The sequence below is a fragment of the Lissotriton vulgaris genome, chromosome 2_1, assembly GCF_964263255.1.
Source record: "Lissotriton vulgaris chromosome 2_1, aLisVul1.2, whole genome shotgun sequence".
In the NCBI taxonomy this organism is placed as follows: domain Eukaryota; kingdom Metazoa; phylum Chordata; class Amphibia; order Caudata; family Salamandridae; genus Lissotriton; species Lissotriton vulgaris.
This window is the reverse complement of record NC_141687.1, coordinates 256,542,428-256,563,358: the sequence shown is the minus strand read 5'-3', so window position 1 is coordinate 256,563,358 and position 20,931 is coordinate 256,542,428. Positions and strand designations below refer to the sequence as shown.

General features: G+C 44.8%; 1 protein-coding gene across 7 annotated transcripts in view; it reads right to left on the bottom strand.

Annotated features, from left to right (window-relative positions):
* Nucleotides 1-20,931, bottom strand: part of ACACA (acetyl-CoA carboxylase alpha) — a 1,131,726-nt gene that overhangs the window by 593,296 nt on the left and 517,499 nt on the right. For all 7 annotated transcript variants that reach the window (XM_086954890.1, XM_086954892.1, XM_086954891.1 and 4 more), the window contains 3 exons: nt 8,550-8,693; nt 4,629-4,731; nt 2,903-3,010 (listed from right to left, as the gene is read on the bottom strand). In XM_086954890.1, coding sequence (XP_086811016.1) covers nt 2,903-3,010; nt 4,629-4,731; nt 8,550-8,693 — 355 coding nt within the window. The remainder of the gene's footprint in view (nt 1-2,902; nt 3,011-4,628; nt 4,732-8,549; nt 8,694-20,931) is intronic.

Sequence of the window (20,931 nt, the reverse complement as noted above, 5' to 3'; positions counted from 1 at the left end):
TTAATTGTATTTCCTAACTGTAACCTGTAACCTTTGAGAGCGAGTGTGTGAATGAGTGCATGAATGTTTCAATGGGGGTGTAGGAGTGTCTGAGTGGGCGTGTGAGTGGGTACGTCACTGTTTGAATGGGTCTGTGGGTGTTTGAATGGGTCTGTGAGTGGATGCATGAGTCTCTGAGTGGGTCTGTGACTGGGTGCATGAGTATCTGAGTGGGTCTGCAAGTGGGTGTATGAGCCTCTGAGTGGGTGCATTAGTCTCTGGGTCTATACGTGGGTGTGTGTCTGTCTATGTGGGTTTAAGACTTGATGCATGAGTCTCTGAGAGGGTAGATTAGTGGGTATATGAGTGGGTGCATGAGTGAGTGTGTCTTTGAGTGGGTGTGTGAGTGGTGTTTGAGTGGGTCTGTGAGTGGCTATACGAATGTCAGAGTGGGTCTGTGAGTGCATGCATGAGTCTCTGAGTGGGACTGTAAGGGGGTGCATAAGTGTCTGAGTGGGTGTGTCAATATTTGAGTGGATCTGTAAGTGGGTGCATAAGTGTCTGAGTGGGTCTCTGAGTGGCTACTTCAATGCCTGAGTGGGTCTGTGAGTGGATGCATGAGTCTCTGAGTGAGTCTGTGAGTGCATGTATGAGTTGCTGCGTGGGTCTGTAAAATGGTGCATGAGCTTTGGAAAGGATAAATGAGTGAGTCTCTGATGGTCTGTGAGTGGGTGCATGAGCCAGTGATTAAGTGGGTGCATGAGTTTCTGAATGGGTGTGTGAGTGGATGCATGAGTCTCTGATTGGATCTGTGAGTAGGTGTGCGAGTGTCTGAGTGGGTCTGTGAGTGGGTGTGAGAGTGTTTCTATATGGGTATGACAGAGGATATGACTGTGTCTCTATGGGAGTAAGAGTGGGTGTGAAAGTAGTTATATATATATTTTTGGGGGACACATAGTGTCCCTATATACGGACAATAATCTGGTCTACCTTAGAGATATGTGCTCCCTTCCGTCTACACTAACCTACACACTCACAACATTTGCCACCCTATATGGGCTGTAGGTCAATTGGAGCAAATCCTGCCTATATCCTTCTAGTCATGGACACACAGACCTGGCACTCCACTTCAATGAAGCGCGCATTACCTGGCAACCTGACAGGTTCCGCTATCTAAGAATTCGTATTTATCATCAGCAGGAAGACCTGCTAGAGGGTAATCTAGGGAGAGTGTTACCGTGCTGCGTTCGCAAATGTTCTTCTGGCGCATACTTCCATTGTCAGTTGCAGGCCGGATTGCCCTATTGGAGATGGTTGGTCGCCATCAACAGCTTTTCACTAACTTTTCTTTCCTGATACTAGCACGGCTACCTTTGCTAAACAAAAAGACAAGCAAAGACTTAGGAAAGATTCTGTTGCAGTGGGTTCTCAAACAAGTGTCCTATTTCCTGCTACATTAGGTGTAGCTATTGGGGAGACACAGTGGCCTTATTTGCCCAAGAAGTAGCAGCCTCAAAGTAGTTTAACTTTCTTTAAGTATAGATCACTCTATAACCTTCTAAATCTTTCTGGTTATAATACTCGTTCCATAAGGGCTAAGGGTTGAAGGTTTCCAATCGTTAATTTTCAGCAAATTGTAAGATTATTTTTTGTTTATTAATGTTTTAGGATTTTGTGAGTTTATCTTCTCCAACTTTCCCCTGTGAGGATGGTAATACTGTATCCCATTTAAGATTTTAGATAGTTGAGTGGAAAGTGGACTCAGTCATTGGATGTGGTTGGAAGGTCCTAATTCTTTTTGGTAATGTAATTGTCTGTGCAATGTTACAATCTCAAAGATGTTGTTATCAAAAAAGAAACACTGGAGTCTATCTTCAGCTGTGCTGGTAAATGTAAATATGTAAATAAGCTGATTCCTTAATTTGTCTGCTCAGGCTCCAAGCTGAGGAGGTTGATTAGCAGCCCCACAAAAGAATACTGATCCTTAATCATAAGGAGTAGCTTCACTTAACTGAATCATTTTCTCAACTCACTGACACTGATCCATACAACACATTTCCCTTACAATGTTCTTTGAATGTATTATTGACTGCATCCACCCTGTAAGCAACAGATTCAACAGTCCATGTACCCTTCGATTCTTAAATATAAGCACAAAGAATGGCTTTCACCTCTCCCATGGGAAGTGTTGTTATGTTAACTCGAGCGATGAAAAAAAACATCTGAATAAAGTCCTGGAAAAGAGATCAGGTTCTAGAACTCTTTAATTTTAGTGAAGTGGAATACAGCATGTCATCTTTAATTGACACTTGCAGAAATTTCATTTCCTCTTGTATCCTGCTAAAAATATTACGTTGAACATAAACATGACTTGCTTTAATTTACAGTGGCCATGTCATCCTAATCTGTAATCAAACCATATTCACCCAAGTAATCCTTCCCACTGAAAGTGAACCCATGCCTCCTACTGATTACAGGTCCCATGCACTACTTGGTTACAAGAGCCCCCGGGCCTCATGCAAGCAGGATACAGAAAGGCATTTTCTAGCATGGTGCAGATACGTCTGGGGCACGTGGGGTTTTGTGAAGGACTTGTTAAATCTCCACTGCAGGATCCATCGACAGAATCAGCCATACTATCACTTAAGGGGAGATTCTCCACGTCAGGAAGATTTTGCATTTTTTCACCATTTCCATGTGTTCTGACTAAATTTTGTAATAATCCTAATGAGTCTTTAAAAAGCTCCTCTTCACCACCATATTAGGAATATTTGTGCCCCCCAACTAATTCCCTTATGAGCTCCTCTGACTGCATGGGTTTGGGAGGCCGATTTGGCAGTCTCTCCTATCGCAGTGTTGTATAATCTCATTCATATGTGGACAATACCAAGACAAGACAGTTTTAGCTCTAGGCACCACTCACCTTGCTCTGCGTGAACTCCCTGAACACTGCGGCCAAACCATCGTCGTCAATATCGCAGTCGGTCTTGATGGCTACATTTAGAATATGAATAGGCTCATCTCTAGCACTCTGCAAAGAATAGCGAAACGTGTTAACACAAGAGGGCAGGCCAGGGAGCCAGAGTGAACGGAACACAAAGTAAATAGATGTAAAACAAATACAGAATTCCTTGGGACAGCAGTGTTCTGGAAATCTTGAACTTTATATTACAAGGAAAGGATGGACATGTTCAATCCCAGAAGGTCTTGATAATTACAGATCACAACAGGAGATGCACTTGATCTCATAAATTCCCACTGGAACAGGGTATTGTGTCAAATCACCAAGTACAATAGGTACCCCTAGAGTAACATTAACTGCTGATGATTCTCAGCCCAACGGCAGGGAATAATTAAAGTATGTGAATCTATGGAGAACCATGGAATAGTCTTCCTCCCACAAGAGCAAGCACAGGGATGATCAGTAAAATCCCCCACTGCTGGAAATCGTAGTTTTTGTTACCATTAATATCACAAAGCAAGCAGTTCAGCGATTGATTAATCAAATAAAGATGTGGCAGCAAAGGAACTTCAAAGCCGTAAGGCGACTTCTCTGGGACCCCGATACATATATTTCTTTCTACTTATTTATTGGGTCCTTTAGAACAACAGTTGCACTATTTCTCTTGCGTTTTTAAATTCTAGATTAAAATGTATGAAAACAGTGCAGAAAAAAGTGCAAAGATGACAATTAAACTGATTACTAGAATTGGAGACTTCACTTGAGTGGAGTGACACAAACTACTGGGGAGAGGAGACTGAAAGATAGTAGGATAAGAAATATGAGAAATAAAATGAATGCACATGTCATTCACCCGACTGCTAAATTTTGGTGCTGCACCAGCGTATGACTACTATTCTCTTAGCAAGTACATTGCCAGACATTTCTTATACAAGTTACTTTTCTATCTCTGTGCAAACTGCATGTTGAGCTTTCTTACAGGATTGTTACAGGGTCTGGCAGCAAAGGTCTCAAAGCAGTGCAAACCAGAATTACACACACCAGCTCTGTATAATTATCTAGCTCAGTGTTGTGCTGTTTAGGCTTGGACACACTCGTCTCTGCTACAAGTCATCTGAATGCTCTGATTGTGACACCCAGAAAAATGCCTTGGCCACAGAATGTTGACATTAAAGTTTCAACAATTATTTTAAAATGTTAATTTCTGACTCCATACAGCCCCTCGCTCATATGTGGGTCAGCCAGGGCATTTTTTCTGGGTGTACTGAGTAATACCCAAGGTGGTACAATCAGAGCATTATATAACAAGACGAGGCTATGTTCTACCTTTAACAAAGTCTGCTACAAAATGAGAAAGTACAAAAAAAGGTTATTTAATGCCTTATGCTGGGAACAGCACCATCCTGCAGTTGATCCTAAATTATGTATGGGAAAATACTTCTAAGCGTATGTGACAAGGCCTTCATAACTGCAATAAATAATAAATTGCAAACCATGCCACTGCAGCTCATAAGGCAGAGCGACGGGGAGGACCTCAGCCCACGTTTAGCCCATTGATTGGTGAAGATATGGCGTTGCCTGCAGAGTTCAATATGGTCCGTCTCAGATGAAGACAGAAACTACCCACCATCCAAAACATCACAACTCACAAACCTTGCTATTCTAGCAGTGACATGAAAGGATGTACCTTGGTATCATCTTCATCATAGAGGGAGGTGTGACCAGCTTCAGAGAAGGTAGGGCTTTGAGGAGGAGAGTCAGAGAAGCAACTCATAACTTCATCAAATATTCTGAAACACAAAAAGTTCAATAATGTGATCCATTGAAACATCATTGGTTAATAATTTAGTTATGAACCAGATGAGAGGGGTCATTTATCCTGGCATGATCACCAACTTTCCTCGAAGAAGGAACCAATAAGGACTTTTTCCTTGCCCAGACTCCCCCAAAACCTAGCTGTGACTTTTACTCAAGAGCCTCTGTATGAGGTTCAAAAGAGAAGGAATTGGGAGAAAAGATCACACAAGCAAAAGGTTCGGAGTAGGTTTCTTCATTCCTAGACACAAACCACACATTCAACGTGTTCCACTTTTGAGCCTTGAAAGAGTAAAACACAATCATGTCTAGGAAGGTAAGCGGAGGCGCAAACAGTATCATAAGGATTGTCAGCTTGTCAGTATGCATTCATAATCCTATTTGTCATATTTGCCTACAAGAGTTAAGCAGAAAGATCTACGGCTGGTAGCTGCTCTTTAGGAACATTATGATTATTCTAGATGTAAAACACTACTGGATAATAAAACAGTAACCTGGGCTCAAACACCAATGTATAAATTGAAAGAAACTGTTGATGTTTGTGGAAAACTCAATCATCAACCATAGGTGCCATATCACCATCATTCATGACTAGTCATTTTTCAAGTGTAGAGAGTTTTGAAACATAATTTACAACAATGTTTTAACAACTCAGTCCCTTTACAACGCAAGACTTTACAACGCAAGACTTTACCACACATGCCTTTACCATGCATTTGAAGTATAGGTCAGGTAAGTATATGTGTTCTGTATTTTTTTTTAGTTCAAAATGTTAATGTTGTCCATGACATATTTACCCAACTATAACTCCACTTTAACCTTTGGCTTTCTCAGTGAATTTCTAAGTAAAAAAAAAAAGGTCTTTTTATCACACTAATTTATAACTTTACTTTATCCTTTGCTTTTTTCAGTGCATTTCTATGTTTTCTTTAACATAAATTAATATTTTATTATAATACGTAAAGCCAACACCCCGCCACGCATGGCTGTTGGGGTTGCCCACTCCAAAGGCAGCCAACCCCACGCTGACAGGAAACCAAGTCTCCAAATCTTGTAAATGGCTGGCAGGAATATTTTCCTCAAGTGGCTGTCAGCCATTCAGAGTGCTCACTCCCGCAGGATTCTGACTCCAGTGGAAGCAAATTGCCTTAAGAGAAAAAAGAAGCTCCCCGGGCCAATCGGAACACTATTTTTTAATTGGTTACCCTGCGAGACTCTCATGGACCAAACCGTCCAGATATACAAGTATTTTTGAACCTTTGTTTTTCAAAAACTACTAAAACGATTTATGCCAAATCACAAAAAGCACAATCTGCAGACCAAGATCTATCTTCCTGACAAATTTGGTTTAATTCGGTTCATGAGTTTTGCTCATAGGCGTGGTAAAGGCATGTGTTGTGAAAAATGTGTGGAAAAGGCATGCGTGGTAAAAGTATGCGTTGTAATGTCATACAACCGTAGCAAGTCCCTAAGGTTAAGGAAGTAAGTAGGTGGGACGCCAAGGTAGTAATAAACAAGCATTGGCAAAGCTAATAGCTAGCCCAATGCGAAAGCTATTAGCTTTGCCAATGTCTTTTAGACATGTTGTACAGCAGAGTGGCTGTACAGCATGACCAAAAGTGAAGTTTGTAAAAAAAAGAAAAAACGCTATGATGGTACGGTAAAAAAACAAAAAGCTATGACAGCGCCAGTGCTGGCCCCATCAGAGCAATTTGTTTTGTTATAGCGGGGTGGGGGGGAGTGGAGGTGGGGTGGGTTTGTGGGATGAGGTGAGCAACACAAACAATGGGAAGGTGTGGTTGTAAAAAACTCTATGCTACCAGGATTTCACCTGAAGGAAACAAATATGCCTTAGCTTCAATATGCAGTTCTTATCATAAGTATAAACTTCACTAATGCAGATCTCCTAAGTGTGGTGATCAATGGGGTTGTATGCTGCATACAAAGTTAGGGCACAGACATCGCTGTCCTCCAAGTTCATCACAGCTTCAACACCTTGGCCCAGGCGAAAGCCACTTATTAAATGGAAGAGAGCACTAGAACAGGCTGACTCCTGGAGGTGCCTTGTGTAGGGAAGAAAAGATATAGGCCTAAATTCAGTCAGTCCACTGCCTTCATTTTTTTTTTTTAACTCCTTCGGCGCTCATGACGAGCTGAGCTCGTCATGATGCACCGTGGAGCTGTGCTTATGACGAGCTGTGCTCGTCATAACTGCCGTGGAACGCCCACGTGGGGATAATTCCCCTCCTATGCGGGGCGTTCCATTAAGTGGGTGGAATCATGACGAGCTCAGCTTGTCATGAGCACAGCTCCACTGTGCTGTATGACGAGCTGAGCTCGTCACTAGCACCGCGGCGCCGCGCGCGGCCCCACTTCCTCCGCGTAGCGGGGGAATTAGCCCCGCGGCGAAGTGGTTAAGATCGGACAGACTGATGGAACCCTGTCAGTAACCAAATAATAATTTACTACAGCAGTTGGAAGGGGACTGATTGAATCTTGCATTTGGCTTATTGATTTACCCAAGCTTCTTCAGTTCACTCACATATAGACAGGAAAATTATACAATAAATTTGTTTGAATAACAGCTTGATTATTATTACAATCAGATAGCAAATGAAGAGGCGGCCTCTGTCGTGATAACAGTTATTATAGAATGCCCTCTCTGAAAGTTCGGAAGCTAATGATTCGACCAGGTCTTGAGATGCGTCAAATTTGGAGGCAATGGAAGCAGGATGGGCCAGATTTTCTCTTGTTGTATAGAGCTCCTGAGGAGAGTTTGCGGCATCACCAAGTTTTGAGAACAAATGGTATTCTTTGCCCATCTCAGCATATGAAAATATTTCCTTAGCTACTGTTTAAATTGTAAATTAGCACACTTCTTGTAATGTTGCCTCCATTTCCATTACACAGATATTTGCAGGGGTCACTTCGATACAGTTTAAAAGATGAATGGCTTTCTATCGTTCAGCTACTGATGAACTGATCAACACATTAGTCAACATTCCCTCTGCTAGTGCCAGCTGAAATAGTTTTGGGTGTTATTGACACCATCTTGAAAATCCAAAAATATGGAATTAGCAGTCAAAGATAAAACAAAATGCAAGAGCACAGTACAAAAACAATCACATAAAGAGGGGAGATGCTAATTTCATATTCTCAGATGTAGTAGGAAGCATGTGTGGTTGACACTACCTGATCATTCCTAGATCTTGTTGACATTTGGTTCAATTGCTTATATTTCGGAAAAATGCACCTAGTTCGACATAGAACTCAAGGGTTCTTAATTTTAGATAACCAAAAAAAAGACTAAATAAATGTTATTCCGTAATGGCTGGATTATGATAAATGAACCACAGCAGTAGCATTATGGACTACCAAGGAACAGGAAATGTTGGTAGGTACAGCCTTTAACACTGAAGGTCAAAAGAAAACAAATTAATAGTCTGAAGGTATAGAAAGGCACCATACCACCCATCAGTGGTCCTATAACTGTTGATTTCTTTGCAGGCGTAGAAGGTGACTGTCCAACCTAATCTATGGAAATGTAGACAGCAACGTCTTCAATGCTCCAGAATGACCCACTTTGCTATATAACTGTAGATGACTTTCAAGACACAGATGGGAACTTACCAACCTTTCCTATGGGATGTACCTGACAACTTTTGTGCAGAAGGAAAGTCCAACTCATCTTCTGGGATGAACATGGCAAAACCTTTAATGGTGCTGAACCAATACACCTATATTTATTTGACGGTGCAGATGGGGACTGTCCACCCTATCGTCATGAACATACCTGACAAAGTCTTCAAAGGTGCGGAAGGAGACCATCCCACCCATTCTTTGGCATGGCGGAGTGAAGGAGCTGTCAAGTAGGACATCACTGACACTGGCTACGTGAAACATGCCATAATGGTTCAGGTTGGAGGAAAATGACATCCTAAATAGCAAAACAAGAATGACGTCAGAAGCAAGAAAACAGAAACTTAACAGACTACAAATTCATTGGTAAAGTTAAAACAGAAGGATTCCAAACAGACTTCACTACTTCCAAACCTTGATAAACCTGAGATATCTCCAAATGAGCAAAATTGGCAATCTTTTTTCCTGGGACTACCATTATTTCACATAAATCCACGATGCTACTGTGTATGCATTGATAGAAAATGGTGCTTAATATTGCAGATTTTCCACAAAGTACCATATATAGCATAAACTCATGGGACTCGCTTCAAATAGCCAGAAATTCAGTAGTAAGTCACACCTGGTTTAGAGGCGAGACACTACTCAACGATAACGTTTTGTTAATGGAGCCCATGGTGCACACTGTAATTTAAAGGTATGTGTAAACACAGAAACGGTATAGCCTGAACAGAAAGAATTCACATTTCTCATAATTATTATTGAAAAGGCAAGACTTAGAATACTACTTGATATAGAAGAGGCTACACTAAAAGTTTAACTATAAATAATAGTAATAAACTGGATGCACTGATCTTCAAGTCATTTTTTGAAGGGAGCCTATTTGAAGGCAAAATTAGTGGGTCTTAGGGAAACACTTGGAAATGAGCTTATGAACAAATATTAAACTAGTTACTTACCAGTGCACTATGGTTCTCCAGTATTATCTTTCACAGATTCACATGCTTGTATCTTCCCCGTCATCATGGTGGGAGTCTCCCGGTAAAAAGAATAACCATAGCAGTAGAAAAAAAAACTGCCTGGAAACCATAGAGTAGTAAAACAATAGGCAACCGCTCCTCCTCATTACGTGGACCAAACTATAGCCAATCAGCTGCCAGCACCAGCCTACACCATTCCCAGCAGAGCCACCATACCTCAGATTTCCAACAGCCCAAGAGTGAGCATTGTAAGAAACCAGAGATAAAGGTGGTCTACCTAGAAGAAACCGGGAGGTGGACGGGCGCATGTGAATCTATGAAAGATAATACTGGAGAACCATAGTGTACAGGTAAGGAACTAGTTTTTTCTCCAGTATAGTATCTTTCATAGATTCACATGCTTGTATCAGAATAGAAGCAAAAACAACAGTTGATGGACAGAATGCAGAACAATGTCATACATTCACCCCAGTACAGAGATCTGGGCCTTCATCCATTGGTTTCTTGCACTCCACACCACCCCAGTTCAGACATGGCCATATGCAAATCAGCCTTGACCCTATGCCTCACGGGAACAGCCCAGCCCGAACTGCCAAGCCATATCTTTCCTGGACCGGAATCAAGCATCCTAGGACCGGTTTCTGGCTATCAGCGTCCTCAGCCAGGATAGCTTGACTCCAGTGGTGTGGAGAGCATGGGACTCACGTCTGAGCATACCCATCCCACTCGCGGTGACAAATGCAAAAACAACAGTTGATGGACAGAATGCAGAACAATGTCATACATTCACCCCAGTACAGAGATCTGGGCCTAAATCCATCATTTTCTCGCACTCCACACCACCCCAGTTCCGACATGGCCATATGCAAATCAGCCTTGACCGTGTGCCTCATGGGAACAGTCCAGCCCGAACTTCCAAGCCATGTCTTTCCTGGACCGGAATCAAGCATCCTAGGACCGGTTTCTGGCTATCAGCCGTCTTCAGCCAGGATAGCTTGACTCCTGTGGTGTGGAGAGCATGGGACTCACGTCTGAGCATACCCATCCCACTCGGGGTGACAAATGCAAAAACAACAGTTGATGGACAGAATGCAGAACAAAGTCATACATTCACCCCAGTACAGAGATCTGGGCCTAAATCCATTGGTTTCTAGCACTCCACACCACCCCAGTTCAGACATGGCCATATGCAAATCAGCCTTGACCCTGTGCCTCATGGGAACAGTCCAGCCTGAACTGCCAAGCTATGTCTTTCCTGGACCGGAATCAAGCATCCTAGGACCGGTTTCTTATCCAGTTTCGGAATTGAAACTGGAAATGATGCCGGATTTTTCATCAATTTTATTCCTTCATCCCAGATATGCTGGATAACCGGAACAGCTCTTACGGACTTCCGAGTTGACTCTTTGAAATCATAAAGGAAACACTCACTTTCTTTAACCGGCATAGAAAGCTCAAACCTTTTAGCGTCTTTTTCAATGAGATCATGAAAAGCGGCTATATCCTCCGGCGGAGAACTTGCTTGAGGGAATGGTGAAAAAGGAGAAGTTGGAACGATGTATTGGTCCCATTCATCCCCAACCACATCATCCTGGGGAATCTCTCCTTCCTCAGATTGATCGTCATGATCAGAATCCGTTAAGTCATCCCGAATAGTTATTACTTTAGGAACGTCAACACGTTGAACTGGAGGCGGGGATTGAACCACTGGTGTTTCTTTCACAGGTTGATAAACATTTGCAGGAGTAGTAGTAGGGACTGAAGCGTTATCCTCCGGAAAACAACAGTAATAACTCTCTATCATGTGCCTCAAGTCAGAAATCAAAGATACAGGCACTGACATAGCCTCCTCTTGAACATTTGGACTTACGTCCTCCTAATCCTCATAATGATAAGCCTGATGAAAAGACTCATAGCGCTTTGGGCCTCTTACTGGACGATCTTTAAAAGAGAAGTGTTCCTGAACTTCTTGAAAATCTTCCTCTTCCGAGTCTTGACTTTTAATATGGAGCTGCGAGGGACTATAGGCAACTCCATAAGGCCCTTCTTCAGATTCCTGGCAATCCAGAATAGCGGATGGAAGCAGAGGCGAAATCTTGGGAGTGGAAAACTCTCCTTTTTTACTCGTCGACGAGCCCGTCGACGGGACAGTCCTCTTTATGGATATGTAAGTAGATGTCATCATCGTTGGAGATCCAACAGTAGTCATCGTCGACGGAACCAATGAATGCATCGTGGACGATCTTGCCGTCGCCGAAGGCCTGTCACTCACCGTCGACGGAGTCATCGATGTTGGCAAGGCTATCGTCGTCGAGATGGTCGGTGGCGGCGGCGGCTTCGTCAGCGATCTGACTGGAATATCTGAAGATTTTGACGACGGTAACGACGACGGAGCCTTCATTTTTGAAGTAGACTTGTGAGGAGTTGGAGGAAGAGAAGAAGAAGTTTCATCCTCTTTAGTTTTTTCTGATTTTGGTCTCTTTTGTTCTCCTTTTTCCTCAGAGGACTCTCTCTTATGCTTTTTAGAGGTGTGTCCTTTGGCTTCACCATCAGACTCAGAGTCTGTGGATTTTTCCTTTAGAAGCCATAGTAATAGGAGTGCTTCTCTATCTTTGAGAGTTTTAGCAGAGAAGGTGCAGCAATATTTGCAGTCCTTAGGAACATGCTTGTGATACAAGCAGTACAAGCATTCCTTGTGTGGGTCCTCAGAAAATAATCTGGCTTTGCCACAGGATCTGTAAGATCTGAAAAGCCTCTTCTTGCAGCCTTCAGACATTTTGAAGTAAATAAGCTTGAAAACAACAGTACCTTACTTCCAACTACTGTAGAAGGTCAAAAGTTCAGTAGAGAGAAAAACTGAGCTGAGCTCAGGGAGACTCATTCTCACACGAAGGCGGTTGGAAATCTGAGGTATGGTGGCTCTGCTGGGAAGTGTGTAGGCTGGTGCTGGCAGCTGATTGGCTGTAGTTTGGTCCACATAATGAGGAGGGGGGGCAGTTTTTTCTTCTACTGCTATGGTTATTCTTTTACCGGGAGACTCCCACCATGACGACGGGGAAGATACAAGCATGTGAATCTATGAAAGATACTATACTGGAGAATTAAGTATATCTAATCCACATTTTCTTAGGAACAAGCTTCTCCATCTGCAAATACACTTTGTAAACATCCTCTTATACCTTCCCATAAAACATGACTTAATGTATGGTTATATATAATATGTGGTACAATCTTTCACAAAGACAGCTGGAGTGGTATGTCAGTGGCCCAACAGGTGTCCCCACAGTAAAATATAGGACTTCACTAGGAAATTATTATTCTACTCTCTTAAACCTTGTATGTCATTGCAACCAAACTGCATACACCACTGCAGCTTATGTTGCTGCTGTCAATCAGAAGGCAACTCATGGGGGGAAGAGTGGTGTCCAACTGCCTACCAAGATGGATGCGTGGGGCCGTAGCTCCCACTCCACACATAAATATCCATAATTTTCTTCTTCTTTCAGTCAATTGTTTTCTTTTCTTCTTTTATAGTGCAGTCGGTTGTTGATGGACAAAAGACAATAGTGCCTTGGGCCTCGATTTCCTATTATCCTGGTTGCTAAAAGCAGACCTCTGTTCATAATGTTAAATACGTAACCTGAAATGTTAGACAAATGGACAGCCCTAAAAGAGAGAGGTTGGTGCTTGCATCTCCGGAGTAGCTCACCGTTGATGTTGTGCTCCTGCACAAGACTCATTTGGACCCAACATGGCCTCCTACTTTTGCCCTCAGATGGAGTCAGTTTCGACACTTTGCCTCATATAGTTTCTATGTCGAATGGGTGGGTGTTCTTATACGGAAGTCCATTGCCTTTTCTTTTCCTGGGGTGTATGCCGATCCTAAAGGAGGGGAGTTAATGGTAATCTATATGCTTCCAAATTCGAGTCCTCTCAGATCTTTGACAATTTAGTCATGGTGCTGGAGCAACACAGGTGACAACACAATTTGTGGCAAAGACTTTAATCTAGACCTCATTGCCACATTAGATATAACCGGTCATGTCACCCCCGGACCATCCAAAAGTGGTCCACAACCTCCTTGGTAAGCTGGAGAAGCATAGCCTCATTGATGCGTTGAGGCTAAAAATAGCTCGAAGATACCCTAGGTTCATGAAAGCTTCTCATGTTTAGATCATTGGTTAACAAGCGCCAAGTTGATGCAGTGGGTAGTTGATATCAAATACCTGCCAAGCATGTTGTCAGACCATCCCCCAGTAGTTCTAGAACGTCAAGTCACGGTGCTGTTACCTTTTTATGCTGGATGGAGGGTCACATCATTGGCTTTACAAGGTTGCATGCTTAATGGTTTTTGGTTACAAAAAGTTTTCGAAAAAAATAAACAAGGCTCTTTGTACCTCTATTCCACATTCGGAAAGGCCTTTAAGTTTGGTTAGGAGGGATGGTGATCTCCATACAAGTGGAGATCACCATCCCTTATCCCGAGGGACATTAGACAACAGACAGGAGGCTGGGTTAGCCACATTGGAGGAAGTGCATGTAACCTACTCAAATAATAATACTTTGGGTAACATTTATACATTGAGTTTTGAGCACAGAAAATAGGCAAAGCGCAAGTTTAAGTACCAGGGGATGTTTGCCTTAGCTGACAGACACGATGAGCAGAAGAAACCCAGCAAGACTCTGGACAGGGTTCTCTGGCTACTTGCCCACCCATATTCACCAGTCTTTGAACCCAGGATGTTATGTTATGTTACACAGACTTGAAGAGAGCACCATCACCCAGGAGGGTATCCTGGCACTGAGCAGGTGTGAGTCTAGCCACACCTAGAACCTAGTGGGACTACTTGAAAAGCTAGATCTTCAGCTTCTTGCAGAATTCAAGAAGTGAGGAGGAGGCTCGTATGTGTAGGGGTAGGTCGTTCCACATTTTAGGAGCAATGCAGGAGAAGGTTGGATCTTGTTTTCCATATGCATATGATCTGTGCAAGAAGGAGTCTTGAGGAGTAGAGATGTCCGGAAGGTTTGTGAAAGCAGATGTGATTGTTGAGATATGTTGGGCCAGAGTTATGTAGTGTTTTGAAAGTGTGGGTGAGGAGTTTGAATTGTGTTTGTTTGTGAAAGGGGAGCCAGTGGAGCTCCTTCAGGTGTGGTGTGATGTGAGTGCAGCCTGGGAGGTTAAGAGTGATTCTGGCTGCAGTTCTGAATGGTCTGTAGCCTTCTAGTGAGATCCTGGCAGAGAGGTTGTTCCCATAGTCCAGCTTGCTTGTGACCAGGGCTTAAGTGTTATCTGGGTGTTGATTGTGAGCCATTTTAAAATCTTTCTCAGCATTTCAGGGTATGGAAGCATGAGGTGGTTTCAGCATTGACTTGGGCGGTTATGTTGAGGTTGCAGTCAATGTTGATACTCCGGTTCTTGGGGTGGGGGGTGGGTGTCGGTCCTAGCTCTGTTACCCACCAGGCGGAGTCCCAAAGTGATGTGCTCTTCCTGAAGATCACAATTTCAGTCTTGTCGGTGTTCAGCTTTAGACAGTTGGTCTTCATCCAGCGGGTGATTTTAGTCATGCAGGCACTGAACTTAATCTGTGTACTGGGTGTCTTCTCCACGAGGGAGAGAATGAGTTTTGTGTCGTCAGCGTAGGAGAGGACACTGATGTTGGGAGAGTAGATGATGGTGGCCATAGGGATCATGTATGCATTGAAGAGGGTGGGCTCAGGGAGCATCCTTGCTGAACTCAGCAGACTAGTTCCAGAGTCTTCTAAGGTGTACGGTTCCAGGCTGACTAACTAGGTCCTTCCAGTTAGGCAGGAGCAGATCCATTAGAATGTGTGTCCTTGGAGTCCGATAACGTGTAGGCATTGTATGAGGATAGGGTGGGAGACTTATGTTATACCCTCTTGTATAGCGCAACGACTCACCATGAGGCATCTCGGCGCTTACTCAGAGCACAGCCCAAGAAAAAAGAGCAGAGAGGAGGGAGCCTTAGTACAGGAAGGCTTTTAGGTGTTTCCTAAAAATTTGATAGGATGAAATTTCTCGCAAGGAGATAGGAAGGCTGTTCCAATATTTAGGAGCCAGGTAGTAGAAAGCCATACCTCCTGACATGTAACGTCTGATTCGGGGTACATGTAGTAGTAATTGCGAGCTAGATCTGAGTGTTCAGCTCGGGATATGTTTTACCACCTTATTTTGCAAGTATTTAGGGCCTTGACCCTATAGTCAAGTCAAGTCAAGTCAGAGAATTTATATAGCGCACTACATACCCGGAGGGTCTCAAGGCGCTTAGAAAGGGGAGGAGGATTACTTGTCAAATATCCACGTTTTAAGTTGCTTTCTGAATGCTAGGTGGTTCTGGGTAAGGCGAAGGTAAGCGGGGAGTGAGTTCCATGTTTTAGCAGCCAGGTATGAGAAGGATCTGCCTCCCATGGTGGTCTTATTGATGCGAGGTACAGTGGCGAGGGCATGGCTGGAGGAACGTAGTTGGCGGGAGGGGGTGTAGAAGGACAGTCGTGAGTTGAGGCATTCGGGTCCGATGTCGTAGAGTGATTTGTGTGCGTGGGTTAGCAGTCGGAAAGTGATTCTCTTATTGACGGGTAGCCAGTGGAGGTCTTTCAGGTGACCAGAGATGTGTTCGTTGCGCGGGATGTCTAATATGATCCTGGCTGAGGCGTTTTGGATTCGTTGGAGTTTCTTCTGGAGTTTAGCGGTAGTACCTGCGTAGAGGGTGTTTCCGTAGTCCAGTCGGCTCGTGACCAGAGCATGGGTGACTGTTTTCCTTGTTTCGGTGGGGATCCAGCGGAATGTTTTCTTGAGCATGCGAAGAATGTTGAAGCAGGATGAGGATACGGCGCTGACTTGTCTGTTCATTGAGAGTGAAGAATCCAGGATGACGCCTAGGTTCCGTGCGTGGTCTGTCAGGATGGGTGCTTTTCCAAGGGCTTCCGGCCACCAAGAGTCGTCCCATGCAGAGGGGGATGTACCTAAGATGAGGACTTCTGTTTTGTCTGAGTTCAGTTTCAGACGGCTTTGTTTCATCCATTCGGCAACTTCTTTCATTCCTTCGTGTAGGTTGGTTTTGGCGGTGCTGGGGTCATTGGTGAGAGAAAGGATTAGTTGAGTGTCATCCGCGTAAGAGATGATGTTGAGGTTGTGTTGGCGGGCTATGGCCGCGAGGGGGCTCATGTATACGTTGAAGAGGGTGGGGCTGAGTGAGGATCCTTGTGGTACGCCACAGATGACTTCAGTGGCCTCGGACTTGAATGGTGGGAGGCGGACTCTCTGGGTTCTTCCGGTGAGGAACGAGGTGATCCATTCAAGTGCTTTTCCTTGTATTCCGATGTTATTGAGGCGTTGTAAAAGGGTGTTGTGGCAGACTGTGTCGAATGCTGCAGAGAGGTCGAGGAGGATGAGGGCGACTGTGTCTCCATTGTCCAGTAGAGTTCGAATGTCGTCTGTTGCTGCGATGAGGGCGGTCTCAGTGCTGTGTTTTGCTCGGAAGCCAGATTGTGAGGAGTCGAGGGATTTGTTGGCTTCGAGGAAAGCGGCGAGCTGGTTGTTGACAGCTTTCTCGATGACTTTGGCCGGGAATGGAAGGAGCGAAATGGGGCGGTAATTTTTGAGTTCGGTGGGGTCCGCTGTGGGTTTTTTCAGAAGGGCGGTGAGTTCAGCGTGTTTCCAGTCTTCCGGGAAGGTGGCGGAGTTGAAGGAGCAGTTGATGACGTCTCGGAGGTGCGGTGCTATGACGGAGTCTGCTTTGTTGAAGATGTGATGAGGACATGGGTCTGTGGGGGATCCTGAGTGGATGGAGTTCATCAGGCGGATGGTGTCCTCAGTGGAGATTGGGTTCCAGTCGTTAAGGGTGTTCACGGGGGGAGAATGTTCAGCAAATGGTTGGGTGGGTTGGTCTCCGGGATGGTTGTTGAAGCTGTTGTGGATGTCTGCAATCTTGTTGTCGAAGAATGAGGCTAGGGAGTCGCAGAGGGCTTGAGAGGGGGTGATGTCGTTGGAGTTGGCCGAGGGATTGGAAAATTCCTTGACGATGTTGAAGAGTTCCTTGCTGTTGTGGGCGTTGTTGTCTAGTCGATCCTTGAATGCTGTTTTCTTGGCCTTTCGGATTAGTTGGTGGTGAGTGCGGGTGGCGTTTTTGAAGGCGTCCTTGGTGCTAGTGGTTGGGTCTTTTTTCCAGGCCTTTTCAAGGGAGCGGCAGAGTTTCTTGGACTTCTTAAGATCATCGTTGAACCATGAGGCATTCTTGCTGCCAGGTTTGCTTTGACGTTTTTTCAGTGGTGCTAAGGTGTCGGCGGTGTTGGATAACCATAGGGTGAGGTTGGCGGCGGCTTGGTTTGGGTTAGAAGAGTGGGCTGGGGTGTTTAGAAGGAGCGATGCGGAGATCTGGTCGGTGGTGATTTTGTTCCAGTTTCTTTGCAGAGTTGGTTGGAGGTGAATGGTGGGTTTTGGCTTGTTGTAGGTGAAGTGAACGCAGCTGTGGTCAGTCCAGAGGAGCTCCGTAGTGTGGCTGAAGGAGACATGATTGCTGGAGGTGAAGATCGGGTCGAGTGTGTGACCTGCGATGTGGGTGGGGGAAGTGACTAGTTGTTTAAGTCCGAGGTTGGCGAGGTTGTCCAAGAGGGTGGTGGTGTTGCGGTCGTTGATCTTTTCAAGGTGAAAGTTGAGGTCTCCCAGAAGGATGTAGTCTTTGGAGGGGAGCGCGTGTGGAGTGATGAAGTCTGTGATGTCTTCACTGAATTTTGCGCGGGGTCCTGGTGGTCTGTAGAGGAGGGTGCCTCTGAGTGTGGTTTTGGGGTCGATGTGGATCTGGAAGTGGAGGTGTTCGGAGTTGGCGAGATTGACGTCTGAGCTGGTTGAGATGCGGATTGATTTCTTATGGACGATAGCGATTCCTCCTCCTGTGTGGCTGGTACGGTCTTTGCGAGTGATCTTATAGTCTTCAGGGATGGCAATGGTGATGTCTGGTGCGGAGGAAGCGTTCATCCATGTTTCCGTTAGGAAGGCGATGTCTGGAGAGATGGTGTCTAGTAGATTCCATAGGTCGATGGCGTGTCTGTGGACCGAGCGGGTGTTGAGAAGGATGCATTGTAGGTGATTGGGGTCGGGAGTCTGTGGTGTGGTCGTAGCGGAGATGTTCTGTAATTTTTTAAGGGATGTTAGCCCAACTTCTGCTAAAAGGGCGTTGCCGTAATCCAAACGGCTGATAACCATGCCTTGAGTCAAGGTTCTGTGATGCTCTAATGGGATAAAAGGGAAGATCTTCCTCAGCAGTCTTAACCTGAAGTAACAAGACCCAGCAACAGCCGCTACATGGTCCTGCATTGAAAGAGAATGGTTGATCTTAATACCTAGATTGTTAACACACTCTTTAGGTACAGGAGGGGCACCCAGCTATGAGGTGCCACCAATCCTTGGACCAGATAGCCGCCGCCTTATCCAGCAGCATGACTTCCGTCTTCTCAGGATTCAACTGGAGAGAGCTGTTGGTCATCCAGTTAGAGATTTCCAGGATACCTGTGGAAAAACGTAGTCTATCCGCCTCCTGGTTAGGGCCGATGTTAAACAACAGTTGGGTGTCGTCGGCATACGAAACTGTTTCAAACCCCAGGGCTTCCACTACCTTAGCCAGCGGTGCCATATAGATGTTAAAGAGGGTGGGGCTAAGGCAGGAGCCCTGGGGAACGCCCTTATCTAACAACGTTTTCTCTGCCTGATGGGGACCCATGATGACCGTTTGGGATCTATCCGTCAGGAAATTTTGTAGCCATTTGAGGGCTAGCCCCTGGATGCCAATAGCTCTTAACCTCTCCACCAGCCTAGCATGTGAGATGGTATCGAAGGCCGCGGAGAGGTCAAGAAGAATCAGGATTGCCGATCCTCCAGCATCCACCGTCATCCGCAGGGAGTCAGTTACCGCTAAAAGCGCTGTTTCCGTACTGAAACCCCTACGGAAGCCGGACTGCGAGGCATCCAAAATGCAATTTGATTCAAGATAGATGTTCAGTTGCTGATTAATCATACTCTCAAGTGTTTTGCCCAGAAGAGGGAGCAGCGAGATTGGCCGGTAGTTGCTCTAATGGGTTGGCCGCTGTTTTTTTTTAATATAGGGTGGACAAAAGCTTCCTTCCAAGGGACCGGCATTGCGCTCTCTGAAATTGATAAGTTAAAAATGTTCTCAATATTGGGCACCAATGAATGGGACAAGAGTGCCATAACTTTTGGAGGGCAAAGATCTGCCGGAGAGCCCGACTTCGCAAGCTCTAGGGCTTTATGAGTTTCAGCTAAAGTGATTGGTCTAAAACCTTTAAGGGAGCAGTCCGTCCGTACACGTTGACTGCCTGAGTGAGGGGAAGTGGGGGCAGAGTGTGCGAACTTGGAGTAAATAATTTCAATTTTCTCCTGGAAAAACCTAGCAAGTGAATCGCATAGGTCCTGGGATTCTATGGACGGTTGCTTACATGCCGCTGGGGTCACAAAATCATTCACAATGTCGAATAGTACTTTAGGAGAGTTGTTAGCGTTTTCGATTTAATTCGCTATGAACACACATCTAGCTGCCCTTAAATTGTGATGGTAGGTTTTCAGTGAGCATTTAAAAAGTGTCTTAGACTGGGGGGATTTGCTTCGTCGCCAAAGTCTCTCCAATCTTTTGCAGGCAGATTTTTCCTGCTTTAATTCGGAGGTATGCCATTGTGCTGAGCGACGGTTCAACAGGGGTCTGGACTTCATTTTCGCTGGGATAATTGTGTCCAAGGCTCTCCCCAACTCTACAGTAAAGGTCGACAAGGCTTTAGAAACCTCCCTTTCCTCTATTATAGGAAGTGCCGAGAAAGCTTCCTCAAATGCCTGGGGAGTTAACTTTTTCCATGGACGCAAAATCCGTTGATCTCTACCAACGGACTGTCCCATAGATGTCGCCAAACAAGGTGGGCTCGAAAATTTAATCATGAAGTGGTCCGACCACGTGAGAGGCCATGGTGCGTCATACACAAGTGAAGCAATGTTCGTAAACAGTAGATCAAGAGTGTGCCCCCCATTATGGGTAGATCCTTGAATTTTTTGTGAGAACCCCAGATGCTCCATGTCTGTGAAGAGTTTGTTCACATCAGGGGAGGAGTGTAATTCGCCATGAAAGGTAAAATCACCCAATAATAAGAATTTGCTGGAAGCCAGGGCGTAAGTAGCTATCAGATCTACCAGTCTATCTGTGAAGTCCGTTCTAGGGCCAGGGGGCCGATAGACTAAGGCACCAGTCCAGCTTTCCGACGGTGAGAAAATAACTTTAAAAAGGCATAGCTCTAAATTTTTATCAGAGAAGGTTTCGACCCATGCAACTTTAAGGTGTTTTTTAAAAGCTATGGCAATGCCCCCCCCCCCCCCCCCCCCGATTTTCCCCACCCTGTCCAACTGGATAAGTCTATAGTTATCAGGGATAGCCAAATGTATCATCGGCAGATTGGCGGGGTTCAGCCAAGTTTCCGTCAGGAAACATATCTCTGGGGCGTGAGAGTGTATCAGGTCCCAGATTTCCAAAGGATGTCCGGCTA